This window comes from Anastrepha ludens, chromosome 2, assembly GCF_028408465.1.
Source record: "Anastrepha ludens isolate Willacy chromosome 2, idAnaLude1.1, whole genome shotgun sequence".
NCBI classification, from domain to species: domain Eukaryota; kingdom Metazoa; phylum Arthropoda; class Insecta; order Diptera; family Tephritidae; genus Anastrepha; species Anastrepha ludens.
In genome coordinates this window covers 12,431,923-12,454,040 of record NC_071498.1, presented here as the reverse complement: position 1 = coordinate 12,454,040, position 22,118 = coordinate 12,431,923, and the positions used below count along the sequence as shown (strand labels likewise).

Genomic DNA, 22,118 nt, shown 5'->3' with positions numbered 1-22,118 from the left:
GCGCAACTAATTAACTAACAAAATGCAAAAAAAAATTCATTTTTTAATGATATTTAACACATTTTTTGAAAAAAAATATATAGCGAAAAAAGCACTTTTTTTTCAATAATTAATTGTGTGTTCATTTTTTCATATTTTTATACAAGAGTAGTTTATTATATGCGGGAAAGCCTTCTGAATAAGACAATATTTTTCTTTTGTGTTTCAGGTGAAAACTACGACCGCAATCTTACACGCCGTTTCACTAGCGCGCAACGAGAAGCTGTGCGAAATCCCTCATATGTCCGCCATTTTGTTTTTTTATTTATGTTAAAAAATTGTTTATTACTCTCCAATCATGCCTTGAAATAAATGCAAAAGATTATTCCTGAGTGTGGCTTTTTTCGCCTCGAAAAAAAAAATTGAGGAAAAACACCTTTATTTGAAGCCACTGATAAGAGGCCCCCCTTAATGCGGAGCTTTTTCAAGGCAGAAATACAATCGAAGGTTTATCGCTGACTGCCAAATGGCAACCGCTATAAAAAGAAAACGTTTTCTATTCGGTTTTAAACTCGGCCACTTTAGGATGTTAGTCAGGAACAAGTACTCAAGTTCAAAAACTGATATAAAATAGACGCAGAGGCTGAGTAGTTCCTTATATGGCTTAATACTGTTCCATAAGTTTACAATAGATATTTCGAGGGGCATCACCATTTTAAAAATAGAAATCGCTAGCACCGAAAAAAAATCATTTAAAACGAATTACTTCAGCTTCAGTCAAACTGATAGTTATGTAGCCCAGAACTAGTAAATTTTACTGCTGGGTGCGTGTTGCAGGTGTTTGCAAGCGATTAATTCATACTCTTGGTGCTCAGCGCTATTTACCCACACTATCAGTTCATGTGGCTCTCACGTCAATCTAGTTGATAAACCTTCTATGGACAAGCCCGTATACAAATTGTCCACACATTAATTCAAATTAAATATGTGTGAAATATTTCTCAGTTTTTTTGTAAACGATGCTGAGAGTTTTGCACGAAAGAAAATGTTCAACCCCTCAGCGAAAAAAAATTATCAAAAATCAGCGAGAATTTTCAGGCACTAGAAATTTACACTTTGTTATACTAATATTAAATGGGCTATAAAAATGCATACCCAGAACTTTTCTAAAAATTAAAAAAAAAATGTAGCACATTTAGATGACAATTTTTTGAAATTTGTGTTGTATAGTTTTTGTTGAATACTTAAAAACGAAAAAAAACATAAAAAACACAAACTAAATAAAATTAAATAAATTAATAATAAAAAATTATTTAAAGCTTGGCAAATCGTAGAGTTAATATTATTCCAACACTGGTGCTGGTTAACTAAAGTTAAATCGGCTGATCATCACTGATCTCACCCAGAGCGGAACTGATCTCACCCGAAACTGATCGCCCATGCCACCAGGAGACTAAATGGATGCACAAATCCTAGGTTAGATTAAATTCAATCTGAGGTTTGCACTTCGACTTCATGGTCTGGGTTGGACTGAGCATGTGTGCTTCTCCTCTGGCTGCAACTGGCCGAGATTTCCAACCTTCTTCGAGCTGTAGCGCTACACTCAAGGATAATTTATATTACAGTCTCTGGGGACTGGTCCCAGAAACAATAAGAGCCAATGAACCATAACCCAATCCTGGGCAGATGGTTGCGCAATCTGCAATGGCCTGTAAGAGTGCCTGTGAGCATTATAGGGTTATCCTTTGGGAGTTTGGTTGTGCGCCCCCCCCCCCCCCCCCCCCCAAGAAAGATTTAACCTGGCGTAACCCCATAATTTGATACCAGCTAACCTGCCTTAGCTTTAGCTCTTCAATCTAGAGCTTCTCTTTGCTTGTATGTTGTCTCGAAGTAAGGAAGAGCCCGGATCCTATAAATAACGAGACCGCAGCCTCTCTTGTCAATGCAGCCGCTGCCTCGTTCACAGAACCTAACCGGACCGGGAGCCGTGTCCCATTACCCAAATTAGTCGGATACGTTTGCGTGTTCCTAAAAAATTTAATTTCTCGATACACTCCAAGACCAGTGAGGGCTTAACACCACAGGATGACAGTGCCGTGAGTGCCACCTGACTGTCGCTCAGAATGGCAATTCGCTCGTTCCGAAGACTCCTGTCTAAATTGATATCTTCACATAGACAGATGGCATACAAGTTCCGCAGAAATATTGCGATTTCGTATACATCAAACTGCTAAATATTCCCTCGACAAAGGAAAACATGTAGAGTCATCTAATAAAGCACCCATGGCAAAGTCCTGAGCAGTGACTCTGCAAATATTCCAGGATACCCTTAGCATTAGCTCACATAAACACAGGTGTCCCACTGTTATATGGAGGTTTCCCTTAGTACCTCAATTATTAGCATGCATCGACCCTCGTTGGGAGATATTTTGTAGTTTGTGCGTTATACGAGCGAAGCAGGATCTTTGGCATGAGCTTACCTTAAAAGTGGTTGAGATTGAAACGGATGTGTGACACTTTGACCTATAATAGATCGGCAAGATTTCTACATGGTTATTTCTTTCTTTGGTGTCTTCCATCGGTGTCTCCTTGACCGTAGCTTAAAGGAAAGTACGCAATTTGCGCAAAATAGATGGAATTTTATCTTATCGCGTGCTAGCTCAAAAACACTGTAGCCTCCGTACGCTTAAAGTGCTATGGATCTCCCGCTATTCAATTCCCAAGTTCCTAGCGGGGGTCATCGGTCACTGAGTGATCGGTAGTCGTGCGGAGAAACTTGGACTTCCGTACAAACCCCATTGCAGAAGCTGTGTGGATCCGTAAGAGCAAGATACTTTTGAGCACTTGCCGTACAAATATCCGGATGACTAAGCGCTTGAGGTTACCTAGTATACTTTTCGCGGATAGCCTGAGGCAGCTCTCCAGCATAGATCCAGTTTATCTGCTCCACTACATCAACAGCTCTGGATGACTGTAGATGGGTTTTCCTCCTTTAAATTTTGAGACTTTTTGCGATTTCTCTATATTAGTTCTGTGCAGTGCATAGAAAAAATTGGTTATCTTTGCCTTTACTGTATGAATAGTAACTTGCGTGCAGGTAGAGAAAATCACACGATAATGGGTGCGGATGTTTATGGGTAGGTATATCAATTCCCTCTTTATCTATCTGGTCAATTTTATGTCTCCATTTCAGCCATATAACTTCTCCATATATAACATCTCCAGCGTCGCTTAGCGATAAGATCTTTTTTTTCAAGCAGCTAAAGTATCATACATTCTAAAAAATATTTCAATTCAATTTGCCATAGGTATGACTCGTCGAAGCAATTTGACTTCAGCACCTTCTAAGGCACCTAATTCGTTTCGAAGATCAGCCTACACAAACAGAGAGGCAAACAAACCGCACATTCAAAAGCTAATATAACTGTTTCCTTCCAAATACAGGGTCTGACACTCGAAGTTTAACCAAATTCAGACCGCGCATCTGTTAGTTGGCTAAATAACAGTTCAGAAGATTGTTTACAAGCGCTCGGAAGCATTTTGCCGAGAGTAAACACGAAAAACGAAAATGAGTAATGGATTTCAAGCGTAATAGTGTGATTGTTCGTGAGCTCGAGCACCTTAAGGTAAATAACATTTTTGTTTATCGCACCATCACTCATTACAATGATACTGGTAGGATCGCGAGACGTCATGGAGGTGGCCATCAAAATACATCAACGTCACGTGAAATGGTTCAAAATGTAAAGAAGCGACTTGAGCGAAATACCCGAAGAAGTGTCATTCAAATGGGAAAGAACTGAGAATATCTGATCGTAGCATCTGCCGCATACTGAAAAATGATTTCAAAGTCACGCTTTACAAGATCCAAAAGGCGCATGATCTCACACCAAGGCAGCAACAAGTCAGACTTGCGAGAGCGAAGTATGTACTTCGCATGGTCGAGAGCGGTCAATTTCCGAACATTGTGTTTTCTGACGAGAAAATCTTTCAAATTGAGCAATTCAGAAACTCTCAAAACGATAGGGTTCATTTGACCAACCGTTCATATGAGAATTTGAGTCATCGATTGGCCACCAGGAGGCAGCACCTGATACAGCTAATGGTTTGGGCCGCTGTAACCGCAGATGGGCGCTCTTCAATCATTTTCATCGAAACTGGTGTCAAGGTAAGTACGAAATATTATAGGCAAAGTATTCTGGTCATTACATGTTTTGACAGCAGATATATCAAGGCTTGTGTGTAAATAAGTTCAATTGATTTTACGCAGTAGTTTTTGGTCAGTGCCCTTTTAAATATGGAGAGCAATAAGCAGCATTTTCGTCATATTTTACATTTTTACTATAGAAAAGGGAAAAATGCGGCAAATTTGATGTCTTTTATGCCTAGGTTTAACTTTGAAGCTCGATATATCTACAAAAAACGAATTTACTTTCCGAACAACCCAATATTTAAAAAAATTTTGGAATATATTTCAAAGCTCGCTGTAATTTAACGAGGCAATTTCAAAAGAAAAACCATTTTTGGACGAACATTAGAGTCTATGTTTACCTTTGTGGACATACCTCCACATTTACAGCCATATCTTAAAGTACGAACGATATTTTTGTGTCGAGGAGACAATCTTTTTTGTTCTAAAGTTCATGCTTGCATGGTCGCTTTGAAGCCGTGGGCACACACGTATTTCGGTGGCAGATCATGGGCGAGTCAACAGGACTCGGCATCATCTCACAAAGCTCGAGTGAACACAGAATGGCATAAAAACAACGCTCCGAACTTCATAACATCCACACAATGGCTCGCAAATACATCAGATGCGAGTCCGATGGATTCTTGGCTGTGCACCATTTTGGAGAGCAGAGTCCGAACTAAAAGATTCACCAGTCTCGAGGCGCTGAAAAAAGCCATTCTCCGCGAGTGGGCCAAAATACCTGCAAGTCACATTCGAGTAGCTTTCGATTCGTTTCTGGACCTTCTCAAGGCCACAGTCAAGGCAAAAGGTGGTCATATCGAGCAAAAGTAAATTGTCTCTTAATTTTGTATTATTTTGCCACATTTTTTATTCTGAATTGAATAAAAGTATTTTTCCAAACTATATTGATGGCCTTTTTAATTGGTTACACTTCGAGTGCTGGACCCTGTAACAGACAAACGCTTTAATTTTACTTATCAGTAGTGTTGCTGGAGAGACACATTCAATTATAGCAATAAAAGCTTGCGCGCTCAGCCTCAGTCTACAGCTCTCTTCTCTAATTGGCCTAATACAATGAACATTCAACTATTTAATCTCATTTGAATTTAAGTACTCGCTCTACTTATCGCTCACTTAACATCTAGTTTACTTAAATTACTCCATCACCGCGAACGCTAGCAAATTGAATTATGAGTGCAATGACCGCAAACGCCAACGTAACTGCATCCGAGTACGACAAAGATGAACTGGTGCCGCCGAAATGGCTGGATAAAGCCTTCTTTGAGCGGGTCTTGCAGCCGCCAAAAAGTAGTGAAAATGTGAAAGTAGCAAATATTACAATTCAGCCTGCTACCAAAAAGGGCGAACACTTTGCAAGTGTAATGTACCGAGTGCACGTGACGTTTACTTTATCACGCGACTGTGGAGCAACGCAGCGGCAGCAAAACAAATCACTGATTGTAAAAACTTTACCTGAGCTGCAAGGCGTGAAACAGCGCTTGCTGCAGGACTCAAAGCTCTTCGAAACCGAAATAGGTATTTACACTGAAGTGGTGCCAAAACTGGAAGAGGCGCTGCGGTTGACTGGCGAGGAAGTACAATTTGGCGCCAAGTAGGAAATCGATTGAAAAACTTTTAAACAATAAAATGTTAATTTATTCACACCGATTGTTGCAGCTGCCTATACAACGCGCTGACTCCCGTCAAAGTATTGGTTTTTGAAGATTTAACACAGCTGGGCTACGAAATCGTGCGCAAGCGCTCACTGACGCTAACTGAAATTAGAGCCGCCTATCGCAAATTAGCAAAATGGCATGCGGCAAGCTATAAGCTGGCGAAGGAAGTGAGTGATGCAAATGCATAAATATCCATTCAGCACAAAAAAATTACTTCTTTCAAGACACCAAATTAAATCCTTCTAACTTTTTGCTAAATCGTTTTCAGCACACCTCGATCTTCGAAAAATATAGTCAAAGTTTTATGACTATTCCCTATATTGTGAATAGCTCCTTCATAACCAGCGGCATCGAAAACTTCATCGGTATGCTCGACTCCGTGCCTTCTCTGGTGGCGTACAAACCATACTTCCAGCAACTGCAACCTGATTGGGCGGTCAAATGTCGCGCTACGTATACGGAATATTTTCTGAATCCCCAGCAACAAACCCACTACGGCATTTGCCATGGCGATTTTCTTGTCAATAATTTAATGTTCAAACATAATTCTGTAAGCGGCGAATTGGCTGATGTGCTGCTCGTGGACTATCAGCTCACCTACATGGGTCCACTGGTCAACGATCTCTTGTATGCCTTCGTCATGCTCTATACCGCTGAGCAGCGTGCCAAACATCACGAAGCACTCTTGGAGTATTATTATAGCAATTTTGTGCAGGCTTTAGAGAAATTGGGCTATAAAGCAGGGTTTGTGAATTTTGAAATATTTCAAGAGCAGTTTAAACGGCAGAAAATTTTAGGTAAGTAAATGCCTTGTACAAGCTCGCAAAGCACTCGAAAATATTGGAAATTTAAATGTCCATATATGTGGTGGTTGATCTGCAGTATCCTCAAAATAGGTTACCACTTCTACTTGCATGGATCCTTCAATAACGTCAGCCGCACTATCTAAACCGCTGCGTAAACCTTTTTCTTCTAAATGCACTCTTTGCAACAAGGACGCACTGTTTCACTGGCCGTTTTAGCGGCTCGTCCTCATAGCTCGCGTAGTTCTACTTGTAGTTCGGTCACAGAGCTAAGCTAGGTTTCGACGTGACGGACATTAGTTAGAACTTCACCGAGAGCATAAAGAACATGGCTTTCTGTCATCTCTATAAGAACTGCTTGTTCAGAGTCGGAGACATCATTCTTGAAGAGCCGTCGAAGTATCTTCCAATCAGTCTTAAAAAAGGTTGCACTCATCTTTTTCATCAACATCTCAAGGGTGCTCTCTGCTGCAGATAGAATTACCAAGTTTTTTACAGCGCAAGAACCAAAGTTTTCTGGCAAGAATCTTCTCTCTAAGAAGAAGTTCTTTTCACCAATCTTCAGTAGGTTTCCATTGCTTCGGCCACAATAGTTTGATTAGGTTAGATTTGTGGGGGGTTAAACAAGTCCAAGCACTCAGTCAGGAAACCATTGTACCACACCCGGAGAATAGAGATAGGAAAGATAAAATGTGGGTGGTAAGGCGGATAAATTAGCTTGAGGTCACTCTTCCGCAAATCTCTTGGATTTATTGATTGATCTTGAGAGATCCGGAAGGGGAAAAGTATGAACTTTATCCACTCAGTATATCGCAACCCAATATCCTAAGTCTGATTCTGGAAAACGCCGGATAGCTACAGAGAAAGTACTCTGCAGTGACATCATCCTCAAGACATGATAGGCATATTGGACTGTCGACGACCCCCATGTAGACATATGCCGACCAAAGGCGTTGTGTCCTGTGATTACACCCACCAGCACTCTTAGGTCCTTCCTGCTGAGTGTTAGGAGAAAGGTCGCTATTTTCCTGTTTGGTTCTTTCACAAACCACTTGGCTACTCTGCAAGAGTTCAACCCAGACCAACATCCTTTATGGGTAGACCTCATGAAGTCGTCAATCCATAGTTTATTCGAAGAATGTCCAGGCACCCAAATAAGACTAACTTTGTTGTGTTTTGCAACACTGTTCAGTTTTGTCTTACATTCACCAACTAACTTCGAGTTGAGCCACAATAGTTACCGAAAAGTATCGTATATTTTTCGTTCACACGACAGTCGGTGTTACGTAAACGGAACGACCCGCAACGTTGAGAGTTTTTGATACATAGTGTTGATACTCTATAAAGCTGTGTAATCTTACTCTTTGTTTCTCGCTGAACATTTCTTGGAAGTGTGGAGACAAGACTTTTACCACCTCCATTGCACTCAGGGGTAGCGATTCTCGTGTACTGTTCCAGCGACTTGTTGTTTCCCATGTTCAATAACTTTTTTTCTCTCTGATCTGGCGGACAGACTGGTACTTTAGTTCAAACACTATTCGTGCGATTTTGTTAGGACTAAATTCCCTACCCTTTTAATGGCATCGTTATTACAACCATGCGTAGTCGCTGTGGAATCCCATCTGTAATCTTTGAAATAAAATATAATTCCCTTGGATGAACTGCTCTGAACAAAGCAATGTTAACTGCACTTGCGCCACTAATGGTGGATTAACGAGACGAAAGCAGTCACAGAATTCTTCTGAAATCAATTTGTGCAGAGTGCCTTTCGTGCATACTCGGTTCAAAAAATTCCACAACCATTCCCTCACAACTGGGTAACAACTTAGTGGGGTTGTGTAAGCGAGAATATTTATTTCATTGCCGTCAACAGATTTCATCGCTGCTGTTGAAGTGAAAACTATGTACGAGATGGTTCTGTAATCAACCATACAGAAGCTTTTTGTTTTTGTAAATTCTCATACCAGATATATAAATTGGCGCGTACACCCTTTTTGCGTGTTTGACCAAGCCCATCCTCCTATTTGTGGTATGCGTCTTGTTTGTTGTTCCACAAATAGGCGGGCCTACAGTTTTAAGCCGATTCCGAACGGAAGATGGCTTCTTATGAGCAGCTTTTTCATGGCAGAAATACACTCGGAGGTTTGCCATTGCCTGCTGAAGAGCGACCGCTTTTAGAAAAAAAGGTTATTTCCTTTTTGTATAGGAGATTCGAACCTACGTTCTCTCCGAATTCCGAATGGTAGTCAGGCATCAACCATTTCGGTGGCGGTTTCCTTAATATGAGCTGAAATTTGATTTTCCTAATTGCACTAAAAAAGTGACTAATTTTTTTTGAAATTCTGCTGATATTGCCTCCGAAGAATTCTACTGTAAATATTTACACATAAGAAATACAATAAAAATTAAAAACAAAATATGTCTGCGCATTAATAACTGCGGGAACTCGTACAGAACTCCATTCTTTTGGCGCACGTGCCGCTGCTTTTCTCTAGATATATTTTTCATATTATATTTTCTTATTATAAACTATTTACAAGTATTTCTGATTTCTCCCACAGCACTCTTTCTACTACTCAGTTTCCTGCCCATACGATATGCGCTGAGCGCCGGCCTGGTAGACCGAGATCACTTGATGGCCACCGACGAGGAGCGTCGCCCACTTTACTACGATAAAAATTACATCGCTGAGTTGCACAATCTCTTGCCAATGTATTTGCGTTTGGGTTATTTACAATAAAAAAGAAAAAACCTGTTTAACAATAAAAAACTGCCACACCTTTTTATTTGTTATTATTTTTTAACGGCTTACTCCTCAAAGTAACCGAAATACAAAAAACGCGGTAACAACACACGCAGCTCATTCAAAATTTTCGAATTTGCAAAATATGCACGCCGATCCGTTTCCGACTCAACCATCTTACTCAACTCGATGCTGTCATCTACGAAGGCATAGTTAAGGATCAGCAATGTGAGATTCATGTAAAGACCTGAACGTTTAAGAAAATTTAGATTACCATCAATAAAATTATTGAAGGACCATTAAAACTAGTGGCTGTATCTACCCCAGTGTCGAAACTCCTGCAACTCCGCACGCAACTCGGTGATGGTCGGTATATGGCCTTGGTACTTCGCTCTGCGTAAAGTCTCTTGAAAGTGCGTTATGTAGTGATAAAGCAGCTCATCCATTTTTTCACGTCTCATATCTGGGCTATAAAATAACGTGAAGGCGTAGTGCAGATCTATTGCAGGTGAACCGAATATGCTGAGTTGATAGTCAATCTGCGTGAAGGCAAAGAGGAGATTATATGTAAATAAATATTTATCAAATGTGAAAACTGTGTTGCTGACTCTTATGAAGTCGTCAATTCTCTACTTTTGTTTGCTTATTTAAAATTATTTTTTGGCATTTTCTCTTACCAATATCAAGTCCTTCAGCTGGTTGTTGACGTTTTTCACCATTACATTCTTCACATGAAAATCGCCATGGTTTAGCACTTGCACTCCACTGTGCCTACCATTTTTATAGGAATTTACTAGCTCCAAAACTTTGGGTAACAAAAACCTTTCAGCTTCTTGAATGTGTGGCAAGTATTCTTGCAAATCTGGTACATCGCTGATAATTTCCTTGGTTAGCTTAACGCCATCTCTCAGCAAAGGAAAGGTTTCTAGGTCCAGTGTGTTCATGAAGTGATTATCAAGGGTCGTTACGTCGTCGTTGCCCTAAAAACCATAAAAAGGGGCTTGCATTGTATTTACTTAAAAAATAATTATAAAAATTATATATCGAGGTTTCGAATATACATTCTGTCAAAAAAATATCAGGAATTGTTCATTTAGTCAACCGCAGGTGTGCTCTGCGATTTTCACTATGAATAAAAATATCCAACAAAGAATTTGCCTTAAATTGTGTGTTTTCAACGGGATTTTGTGCACCGAATAATTGAAAAAAGGGTATGGCGAGTGTGCTTTATCAAAAACTCGGGTCTACGAGTGGTATAAGGCTTTTGTAGAGGGCCGGGCCGAGAAGTCGTGAAAGATTTGCCCCGATCTGGTAGCCCATCAACGTCTTCAAAGGATGAAAAAGCCAACAAAGTCAAGGAAATGGTGCTGGAAAACTATCAAACCATAATTAAGTTTGAGGGACGCAGCTCGTGACCTTAGCGAGTCTCGCGAATCAATTCGCAACATTTTACACCATCAGTTGGGCATAAGACGCGTAGCTGGTCGACTCGTTCCAAGAGAGTTAAAATTCTTTAAAAAAAATACAGCGGAAGAAGGTGGCTGAAGAAAGGCTTGAGCAAGTGAATTCAGACCCAACGTTTATCCAGCGCATCATAAAAGGTGATGAGACGTGGGTATAGAGTTTGGCATGCAAACCAGTCAACAGACGGCTGCATGGCGCTATCCACATGAGCCGAAACCCAAAAACCTAGTCAATATCGGTCAAAAGTGAAAGTCATGCTATTGGTTTTCTTCAATTATCCTGGTGTTGTGAACCAGGAATTCATTCCAAATGGTTTTACGGTAAATAAAAAATATTATTTAGAAGTTATGCGACGTTTGGGAGAGAATGTGCGTAGAAAACGGCCCAATTTGTGGAAGGAAAACTCATGGATCTTGCACCGTCTCACAAGGCTCATATTGGGAACACTTCTTTGACCAAAACCCCGACAAATATCATCGAACAACCACCGTATGTACGGAATTTAGCCCCCTGTGACAGTGAGAGGAAAACCTCTTCCCAAAACTTAAATTGCCACTCCGCGAACGCCACTTTGAGCCGATAGAGGCCATTAAGGAGAATTCGCTGAAGGAGCTGAAGAAGATCTCTTCAAACACGTTTAAAAGATGCTTTGATGACTGGACTAGTCGTAAGCCTAAGTGTGTTGCTTTGAATGGAGCCTATTTGGAAGCATTTAATGAGCAGCATTTGTTGCTTCAACTCATTAGTACCGATTTACACAGGGAAGCATTTAGAAGGGTAACATTTTATTCGTAGGAGAAGAATAGACGGTGAAGAGATAGGGGGTTCTGTGCTTCTTATTCGTATTGTCAAAGTTAAAGAAATAAAAGCAACGAGTGTTGCCGAAAACAATGTTGCCCGTGTTAACGCGAATGAAACATCAAAAAAGAATTTCCAGTGTCTGCCTTCCAGATGCCTCTGTGTGTATATCGGGACTTACTTGTGATGCTCTCGCTCTGTCGACACCCTTTGTACCCTCGTTCTTTTTAATGTTGTTGTTGACTGCAGACTAAAAACTAAACAATTACAAGCATGGGAGCTGCCGTGTTTGAGTACGATGGGCCACACAAAAAGAGAGCTCGCAATGTTGAAGCAACAAAAGTCTCTCCGCATGAACTCGGCCTCTTGAAAGAGAGTTGGCAGCATTGAAAATAGTGAGTTATTCTAGTTTAATGCGGTGCACCCATACTTATTAGCGGCGAATCTTATTCAATAGCTTTTTTGGAGCTTTCGCATGCAAATTTTTCGACAAGCGAACAGAACAGTGTCGAATCGATGATGCCTTATAAAATATTTCAAGCCTTATGCATCTCCTCTATATTTCCTTGACTTTTTGCTTAAAGGCATGAGAAAGAAAAAAATGTGGATTTGTAGGCCATTTCATGACCAGTCTGCAACCTTAAGATGTGATTTCTATACCGAAAGCAGAAAAATGTGGCTATTCACTGGCAAAGTCCTTCAAGCCGGTCAATTGTTCTGACACAATAGAGGAGATATGTAATTGTCAATGAAATTAGATCAAGCACTCTGTGAATAAGACCTCTTCGAAACAAAGCGCTGGAATGGAAATGCTAATTAACTTGTCTGCACTAAATCTCACGTGGCCACCGCCTCGGCGCTAAGACTTAATAGTATGGCGCAATGGAAAGACCGGTGGTTTAGCCACGTCTATATTTTGCATACTCGGAATAGTCACAAACAAGAAATAGACTACTCTATTCCTAGACTCGCTTTCGGCAGATTCTTCAAGACGAGCATACCGTCAAGAAGGGAGTGGCAGACACCAAAGCCATTGAGAAGGCAGGGAATCAAATTTCTATACAAATGGTTCCAAGCTATACAATAAGGTTGGCTATGGAGTATTTTCGAAGGAATTAGGATTTGAAGTTCTAATTACAAACGAAATGTCTACGTATCTAAATACGCACTAGGAGTTTTCTCCCTAGAATATTGTAGAAGTTGTAGAGAAGAGGAAGAAGAAGAAGAAACAGTTGAGCAGTTCCCTTGCAATTGCTCTGCCTTAGCTAAATTCAGAGCAGCTTTTCTAGATACATACTTTTCAATACTCTTACGAAACTGTCTGGCGTGGCGATGGCATCAATTTTGCGCTTCATAAGAGCCACAAAGTAGTTTCAGGAAGAAAAATAAGTGATGTTGACGTGTCTGACAGTGGTATCACAACGGGCCTGTAAGGTCGGAGTGAGTTGGTCGACAACCACCATAGCCTAACCTAACCTACAACCTCTACATCCCAGTCAACATGCATACAGAGGAAGAAGATCTTCAGATATTGCACTGTAGCAGTTAACTGTGGTAGCGAGTGTATGGCATCTGTCGGTGTGTGGAGATAAATCTAAAGAGATGCCTCGGCAATATGCGGATATTCCTTTTAAGCGACATTCGGGCCGCAATTAAAGTTTTGCCACTTTTTGGGTTATATTCTCCAAAGCTCTGAAGTGTATAGAGATACTAAATTCGGCAGAGACGCGCACTGGCATTCTGCTTATATGAGTCCTGTCCCGCAAAACCACATTCGCGTACGAGGTAGTTTATGCATTGGCAAGAGGGGCGTGTGCCTCGAAACTAATTTTTGTTTTTTGCGTCCGTTGTCCTCGACAAGACTCTTCCATCGTACACGGTTCTGTGCTGTTGTTTTTGCACCGTCCCATGAGATGTCGGCATCTCCAAGTGTTTTTTGGTCGACCGCGACCTCTGCTCCCTTGCGGGTTCCAGTTCAGTGCCATTCTCGTGATGCTATCTGGTGGTTTTCTCCACGTGTCGTTGAGAAGAGCTAAGGCTATGGAGCTCAAGCTGGCTTCACAAAGTTTATACTGGGAGGGCAGTAACATAAACGATGCAAACATCTAATAAATTTCCCTAAGGACGAAATGAAAATTCTCACTGGCATTCTTGCTAGTCATTGCAGACTGCGCAGTCATCCGCACAAGCTCTTGATGTGGTTGAACGACTCATGTTTGTTCTACTATCAGCCTCGTTTTTTTTTTGTCGGGACATACTAGAAAGTACAGCACTCAGACACAATTAAATCCATTGTACTGCACTTAGATTCCCTTTTAATTTTCTTTAAATCTACTCTATATCTGAAGAAATCTGAGTAGATCTTGTGGTGTCAAGGAGCCAAGGTGGTCGCTTCCCATCACATCAATGACAAAGACCTCAAACCTGATTCGAGCGAAGGCAGGGCAGACGCATAGGAAGCGGTCCGCCGTCTCATCCTCCTCTACACAAGCTGGGCAGAGTACACTGTCTGAGATGCCTACCTTCTCCATCCGCTTCGCCCACAGAAAGTGGCCCGTCTTCAGTCCAAAAAACCTCCTGCAGCCCCTTCTTCTTAGTGACAGGAGGAAGTGCGATATCATTTTTGTCCGTCTGTAGCATCTCTCAGCCTGTGGGTTAGAGTAACCCGTTTGCTAACCGTGGCTTTGATGGCTGCAGAAGGGAGTAGCAGAACGGGCTCCGGGCCAAGAAAGTTGGCCTCAGCCCCCATAGTCCCCATAAGTCTTATCAAAACTGTTTCCCGAATGCGTTGGCATATTGCAAAGAAAAAGTGAGCACATCAGCCGAATATGGCCGGAAGAGAAGCAAATGCGCACAGCCTAACCCAGTACCAACTTTGGATTATTGAAAGTACTGTGACCGGATGAGTAACTGTGAAGAGAATAGTCCAAAATAGATCTTAAGGCCGAGATGCTTGTTTCTAATTGTATGAATTTATTAATGCAGAGTGAAACTAAGAAGGGAAAAATGTTCACAACCCTGAAAAATCAGCAGTAAATTTTAAAAACGTTTGGGCGACCTCTCTTTTCTTACTCTGAATTTCGTTAGCATAACCTCGTTGTTTAGAAAAAAATCAATTTTGTTGTGCAGTTTCGTTAAAACACACATTAATCACTATGTAAATGCAGCGGCTAGTAAATGAAATTTTAATTATGTTGCGCTCAGACAACTCTTACCATCTTAGCCATTTTAAAGCTGATTGCATGAAGTTTCGCCAATTTCTGTAGTGCCACTTTGATTTCATCCAAATTACAAGGCCGATTATTGATAGTCGTATACCCTTCAAGCACCAGATCCTCTAAAACTATGCATTGCGGCCACTCAAGACTGTAATGGAATAACCTGAAATAGTTTTAGAAAAATTAAAAATTACGTGCGTGAAGGTTTTTCAACTCAAATTAGAGCTATGAATTACTAACTAACAGGTAAGCCGAAGAAAAGAGGGGCAGTATTGTTATTTTTATGTTAACAAATTTTAATGTCTATGAACACGACGGCGAGAAAGAGCTGTTGAAAGATACGATTTTTGCAGAGCGTTGAGAGGTGAAATTTAACCGGCTGTAGCAGCCAGACAGATTTTCGAGTTTCACAAGATCTCATCAGCAGTATCCTTCCAACACATTTTACGACTACTCGGCTCCCAAATTTTTCACCACCTAACGAAACTTTTCATCACTGCCATTTCAGCGTTAACGCTGGACAGCAGCAAACGAAGCGCTTATTTAGGTTTACTTGAGAAGAACTTAAAACGAGTAGATTTTTGATACTGCAATTTTTTTCTTGATAAAAGAAGTAGGTTTATTATATAACTAGCAACCCGCCCAGCTTCGCACGGGTATAAAATATATACCCTATGTCACTCACTGAAAAAATTATTAAAATCGATCCAGTAGTTTTGGCTTATTCATTATTGCCCGTGGCCCGCACGCGTTAAATTTGGAGTAAAACAATTCTCCTTTCTTTTTGGCATGAAGATTTCCTGCTATCTTTGGGATATCTAAATTCATACCCTACATTTTTGCATATTAACTTTTTGCATTTTTACATATGTATTTATTTTATTTTTACAACAATTACTATATTACAGAATGTCTTTATATACAACGTTCATAGCTTTCTTGTCATTAGACAATACAAACATGTTTTCTCTAGAGGTTACTCTTGAAAGAGCGACATACAGTTGGCCATGTGAAAAACAGTAAACGCTCAAATCTAAGCCTGCAACGTTGAAGGTTTGACCCTGAGATTTATTAATGGTCATTGCAAAAGATGTCTTTACCGGAAATTGTAAGCGTTTAAATTGGAATGGTAGATCCGATGGTATCAGAGGGATTCGGGGAATCAATACATCTTCTCCGGTACCACATCCTGTGAGTATTGTGCACTCTATTATGAAAGTTTTCAGTGATTTTACCATCAAACGCGTGCCATTGCAAAGTTTAGGTGGACTTAGGTTTCTTAATAAAATAACAGGACAACCTATTTTCAGCTCCATTTGGTGAGGAGGGAGTCCAGACGGTTTCAAAGAATTTAGAAATTCTGTAGGAAATTGAACAGCTTCTTCCAAATCGAGAACAGTATCGACCGAGTAGTATATTTTCGTCGGCGCATCAATCTTTGAAATAATCAAGTTATTTACTTTATCTACTTGTTCGTTAGTTGGTGACAGAATAGCTCTTTCTTTAAACCAAGATATTGTCTTATAACTTATGTTATCAATGTCAGGATAGACATTGTTGACTAACTCTTGGATGTTGTCTATCAAAACACAAAGGTTTTCTAGGTTAATCCTTCCCTCACTTTGTGTTAATTCTCCATTGCCAACTTTTAGCAGCATCTCTGGAAATAGCCTGTTCTCAGGTGAAGATGACGAAATCCTCATATTAGTTTTAAGCTCTAATTTATTGACATACGACTAAAGGTGGGATCTTTTTAGCGAAGCATTTATTTCGTCAGCACGTGTTCCTCGAGTCACAACTGGTAGGATTTGACGGAAATCTCCTGAGAACAGAATTGTACATCCACCCATAGGTGCATTTTTGTTGCGCAAATCGCGCATTGTCCTATCCAGTGCTTCCACAGACGTCTTGTTTGACATGGTAGCTTCGTCCCAGACTATTAATGAGCAGTCACAAATCAATTTTCCTGTATTGCTCTGTCTAGAAACACTACAGACGCTGTTATCATCATCGGTGGCGATTTTCAGCGGGTGCTTGATTGTAGAATGTGTGGTTCGGCCTCTTCCCAAAAGAGTAGCGGCAATGCCGGATGACGCAACAGCTAACGCAATTTTTCCGGTAGATCTCAATTACTAATTACTGATGTAATATCTTGAAAATATTGTTTTTAATTATATGCTGTAAAGAGCCATATACATAGATCTATATGAAAACAACAATGTATTTAAGGTATTTAATTGGATAAGGATTAATGTTGTACCCATTTGTTGAAATCGCTTCGAAAATAAGCTATTAGTTGTCGTAAAAAGTAAATGACAAAAAATGTTATTGTATGGAATTGATAGCAAACTAAACGCGCTCCGAATCAATAAAAACTATTCAAAAACTGTATTTTAATTATGTGCGATTTACTAATATAGAACCTGAAAATAGCGTTTTATTTCGCTGTAAAATTGTATGTACATATAATTACATGGAATTCAGTACATACATACATACATATGTACATACGTCCGAAATGAAATAATGCGAGCGATTCGTAAATACATACATACATACGTCACCATACGATGTAATTCAACATTAATGAGGTGTGGTGAGATTATCGCTTAACGCCTGTTGCTTCATTCGGTTGACAGCGAACAAACACACAAACAGGTTTTTTGGAAAAAGAGCTGCTTTTGTTTAAAAAATTTTGGTTAAATAACAAATAAATCAATTTTTTTTTTGATGCAGAACGAAAGTAAATATTTCAAAGTTAAACTTCAAGAAAGTTTCATTTTAATTGGTTGATTCGTTTATGATTTATGGCCGTGAAAACAAAAAATTTGTGTTTTTTTGCCCCATTTTGACCGATTGCCACGCCCCCTTTATATATTTCTTCACATTATATAGATATAAACCTTCCTCTTCAATCAATCTATCTTTAAAAAAAAACCGCATCAAAATCCGTTGCGTAGTTTTAAAGATTTAAGCGTATAAGGGGACATAGGGACAGAAAAAGCGACTTTGTTTTATAATATGTAGAGTGATACAAAAATGTACAGCTCGTGAAAAAATATAGCACTGCAACATTTTCACGAGTTTTGACTAATTATTTATATAGTTTCTAATTTAAATTATTTTTTTTTGTCAAAATATAATTAGTTCTGTAATAAGAGAATATTAACCTGAGTTTAAATTTTGTGCAAATTTATAAAAATTTTAATCAAAATCTTTTTTAAATTAAAAAAAAGCATGCTTCCTAAAAAATAATTAATTAACCTAAGTTTTATCCTTTGTGCGAGATTTGTAAAAATTCGAAAAATTTTATTTAAAATCTTTTTAAAAATTTTTGAAAAAAAATAATAATTAATTTTAGAAAAATAATTAAAAAATTTTAAGCTTTGTGCAAGATTTATTAAAAATTCGAAAAATGTTAATCAAAATCTTTTAACATTTAATCAGAATTCCAAAAAAAATGATTATGGGTACGCATCAAGGCGAGTCTATTAAAGGTGGTATCGGTAAATTAGCTGATTTGATTTTTTTCTTTCGCCATGTCCTTGTGGCTGTCAGTCCAAAATGAAATAAGGCGAATTAATTCTTTGTCTTCTACTTCGTCAATATTTTGCTTTACAATCAAACTTAAAAAACATTGTTGTTGGTCTAGGGCGTACACCCTTTCTGGGTGTTTGGCCGAGCTCCTCCTTCTATTTGTGGTGTGCGTCTTGATGTTGTTCCACAAATGGAGGGATCTACAGTTCCAAGCCGACTCCAAATGGCAGATATTTTTATGAGGAGCTTTTTCATGGCAGAAATACACTCGGAGGTTTATCATTGCCTGCCGAGGGGCGACAGCTATTAGAAAAATGTTTTTCTTAATTTCGGTGTTTCGGCTACGGCGGCTGCACCATATTTAATGGATGTGTCTTGGTATGCATTTTTATAGCCCACTAAATTTCATGGATTTGATATATGGGGACGATGCGCGCAAGGAAAAAAGTATAAAAAGTCAACAGGATTTTCTAGCAAAGAAAAGCACATAGTTACACATCGCATCAGTGGCGCCAGTAAGAGGAAGCGGGCAATCGCCAAATCAACCAAATTTAGCGAGGTCCTCAACCATCTGTGCGATCCTTCTGGCAGAAAAATGTGAAACACAGATAGCGCTCCAAGCAGTAAGAAGGCATTGTTCCTAAGCAACGACAAGTAGGTTTTCCAACTACTTAGGACTGGTAGCGGTAGGCTAATCAGCCTCTCGGGAAATTAAACCGATTAACGAAACCAACGCAAGACTGAATCTTGTCGGAGACCTATGTTCCCGAGAGGTGTGAACAAGGTAAAAAAATTGAATAATTTTAAACGGTTACGGTGAAAGCTGCCTATCATTGATTTTGATTGCGATAAGCGCGGAAGATTACCCAGGTATTATGTTCTTTGTCTTAATTCCTGAATAAGAAAGGAGAAGTTACCCTCTCTGCCACCAACAAATGGCTCTGTGCCTATAAATGTGGAGGTAGCCCCTTTCTGTATAATTTATCTGCCATTTCGGTCTTAGTAATTTCTATTGTGCCCTGAAATCCAAAGAATATGCAACTGATGGATCTGGCTTAATTAGTTTTGATCCATGTTATGTGATAAGTCTTATGAAATACCGCCAAAGATATTCTATTTTCGCTATAATTGCTTTCAATGAGGTATAATTTACAAGTACCTCAAAATTCACACTGGTTGTCTTGTGCATTTTCTCTATTATAAATATCTAATTTATAATTTTTTTCTTTATATCGGAGATAATATCTAACCACATCAGCAGAAAAAATGTAAAAACTTAACGCGATTTTTGAAACACTTGAAATTTGCACTTTATTTGACGAAATTCAAAGATTTATAAAGCTGTATACCCGAAATTCTCAAAAAAAATTTTAGATTTTGATAAAAATTTGCAAATTTTATAAAAGTTCGAAACTTTGCTTTATACGGCTCTTGTTGTATATTTGCTTGAGCCATATTTTTATAAAAAAAAAATTTAATTGAATAAAATAAATTGAGTTTTATACCACCTCTGAACTTTTTATGAGGAGCTTTTCTGAGGAAAAAATTTAAAATTTTGATAAAAATTTGCCGAATGTTTACAAATTTTAGACAAAGTTCGAATCTTTGCTTTACACTGCTCTTGTTGTAGTATGAGTTACTATATTTTTATAAAAACAATATTTTTATTAAAACAAAAATTTAGTTTTATGCACCTCCGAACGGCAGATGATTTTTTATGAGGAGCTTTTTTCATGGCAAAAGTACACTCGACGGATTGCCATTGCCTGCCCAGGGGCGACCGTTTTAGAAAAAAAGTTTTCTATCATTTCGTCTTTCATGCCCGGGCACTTCCGAATGGTAGCCGTGTGCGTCAACCTATTCGGATACGAATGCCGCCATAATTAAACGAAAAAAATGTTTAGTGCCTAAAATTAGGAAATAATAGCATTTTCAAATATCTTTCACTACTTTTCACTTACCCTTTCATCAACAGCATTTTACCCAACTCTCTCACTTTTGCTCTAAACATTTCTTAACTTTTCTCAAGAATGTGACTAACATAAGAAGTTATGCATTCTATATTTATGTACATATCCCCTCCACTACTCACTTGGGACTCAGCACCGTTTCGTCGCCAATCGCACGCAGCTCTGCCTCGATTTTCGGCAACACTTTCGTATACATTTTCACCTCAGTTTCGAAGAGCGGTAGCTCACTCATTTTATCCTTCCTGATACCATCCACAATTGGTCCTGTTTTCATGATGAACGAACGGCATTTCTCCTGCGCGGGTTGTGCACACAAAACATACTTTAACTTGGCACGAAACAGTACACTGGCGTAGTTATCATTCTTGACGGTGCCAGGTGAGAGTTGCATATTTATGATCTACGAATTTTTAATTACATTTTATTGAATTTAAATTACGATTTTACTGCTTCACCTTCACACTCTCACTTTCCGCTTTGTCGAGTATTTGCTTGAAGAAATCCTCGCTTATCCACTCTGGTGGATGCATTTCATCCTCACTGTACATATCTGAGTAATGAACTTTGAATGGAGTCAAACTATTTACTTATTTTCCCCAGTATTTCGAAGCCGAATATGCGTCCAACTGTTTGGTCTGTATTTAGCCAGCGGTATCGCTTTTATAGCAAACGTAATCTTCGTATTGAGTGCGCTTATAAGTAAAATAAGTTTCGTTATCGTGAAGGGAAAAAAGTATTGACCAGACATATCTTCATGCTGGTGCTTACTAAATATGCACTCAACGAGCGCCAGCCAAATTTTAAAAGCGAAAGTATTTTTTGTTTTTACTGCTTGTGCTAATATCGAGTTGCGCGATGCAAAAAGCGTAAATCATTCAAATACAGTTGTGGGAAAATTAAGAAGAACAGTCGAAATTTAATGCCAACTTGGTTTAAGTGAACAAATTTCAGTTCATTAATGAAACTATTTTTTAATTTATAAATGTTTTTTTTTGTCGTATCTGTGGGCTATTCTCCAGGTGCACTAAACTACGAATATTCGGCACATGTGTGAAGTCCGTATTGTTGTACGGATGCGAAACATGGCTGGTTCCTAAAAACATCACACGGAGGCTACAGCCCTTCATCAACAAATGCCTCCGCATCATCTGCACAATGTTCTGACCAAACACCAGCAGTGGAGATTAACGAACGAGGAATCCATACTTAGGTACATCAAATGCAGAAAGTGGCGATGAATAGGTCACACATTGAGAAACCCACCAGATATCATCACGCGAATGGGCACTGTACTGGAACCCGCAAGGAAGCAGAGGCTGCAGTCGACCAAAAAACACTTGGAGAAGGTCGATATTGCGCGAACTAGCAAATGCCGACATCTCATGGGACGGTGCAAAAACAACAGCACAGAACCGTGTACGATCGAAGAGTCTTGACGAGACCCTATGCTCTCGAGAGGAGTGAACAAGGAAAAAAAAGTCGAGTAAGTCATTACTCGATCAAGTAAGTCATCGTTTGACGCTACGGTAAAGTTAAGAATACTAACAAATGGAATATATCAGCAAAAATCTAAATCAAAAAAGTTGTAATACATTAAAACTCGCGAGTTATAGAGTTCAATTGACTCGAATAAGAAAGAATTTGCACTGTCTCAGTTTCAAACATTCGCCGTATTTGTGATGCGCGTCTTGATATTGGTGGGACCTACAATTTTAAGCCGACTCCGAACAGTAAATGG

General features: G+C 39.3%; 2 protein-coding genes across 2 annotated transcripts; one reads left to right on the top strand and one right to left on the bottom strand.

Moving 5' to 3' along the window:
• Positions 1-5,265: 5,265 nt before the first annotated feature.
• Positions 5,266-9,429, top strand: LOC128863350 (uncharacterized). Its single transcript, XM_054102477.1, has 4 exons — positions 5,266-5,783; positions 5,849-6,014; positions 6,116-6,644; positions 9,212-9,429. Exons 1-4 carry the CDS (start codon positions 5,362-5,364, stop codon positions 9,388-9,390), a joined length of 1,296 nt encoding a protein of 431 aa, XP_053958452.1. The 5' UTR covers positions 5,266-5,361; the 3' UTR covers positions 9,391-9,429.
• LOC128863360 (uncharacterized) lies at positions 9,403-21,002 on the bottom strand. The gene is made up of 6 exons (XM_054102487.1): positions 20,836-21,002; positions 20,503-20,780; positions 14,871-15,036; positions 10,071-10,373; positions 9,716-9,932; positions 9,403-9,640 (listed from the first exon to the last, which is right to left on the bottom strand). The coding sequence occupies exons 1-6, from the start codon at positions 20,926-20,928 to the stop codon at positions 9,459-9,461; spliced, it is 1,239 nt and encodes a 412-aa protein (XP_053958462.1). The 5' UTR covers positions 20,929-21,002; the 3' UTR covers positions 9,403-9,458.
• Between the last annotated feature and the right edge of the window lie 1,116 nt (positions 21,003-22,118).

Coding starts and splice junctions, on each gene's coding strand:
- LOC128863360 (XM_054102487.1), bottom strand. CDS start 20,928: ATGTACAGTGAGGATGAAATGCATCCACCAGAGTGGATAAGCGAGGAT. Junction 15,037..20,502: donor GAAACGGTGCTGAGTCCCAA/GTGAGTAGTGGA, acceptor AAACTATTTCAG/GTTATTCCATTACAGTCTTG. Junction 10,374..14,870: donor GCTTTAAAATGGCTAAGATG/GTAAGAGTTGTC, acceptor TATGGTTTTTAG/GGCAACGACGACGTAACGAC.
- LOC128863350 (XM_054102477.1), top strand. CDS start 5,362: ATGAGTGCAATGACCGCAAACGCCAACGTAACTGCATCCGAGTACGAC. Junction 6,015..6,115: donor GCTATAAGCTGGCGAAGGAA/GTGAGTGATGCA, acceptor AATCGTTTTCAG/CACACCTCGATCTTCGAAAA. Junction 6,645..9,211: donor TAAACGGCAGAAAATTTTAG/GTAAGTAAATGC, acceptor TTTCTCCCACAG/CACTCTTTCTACTACTCAGT.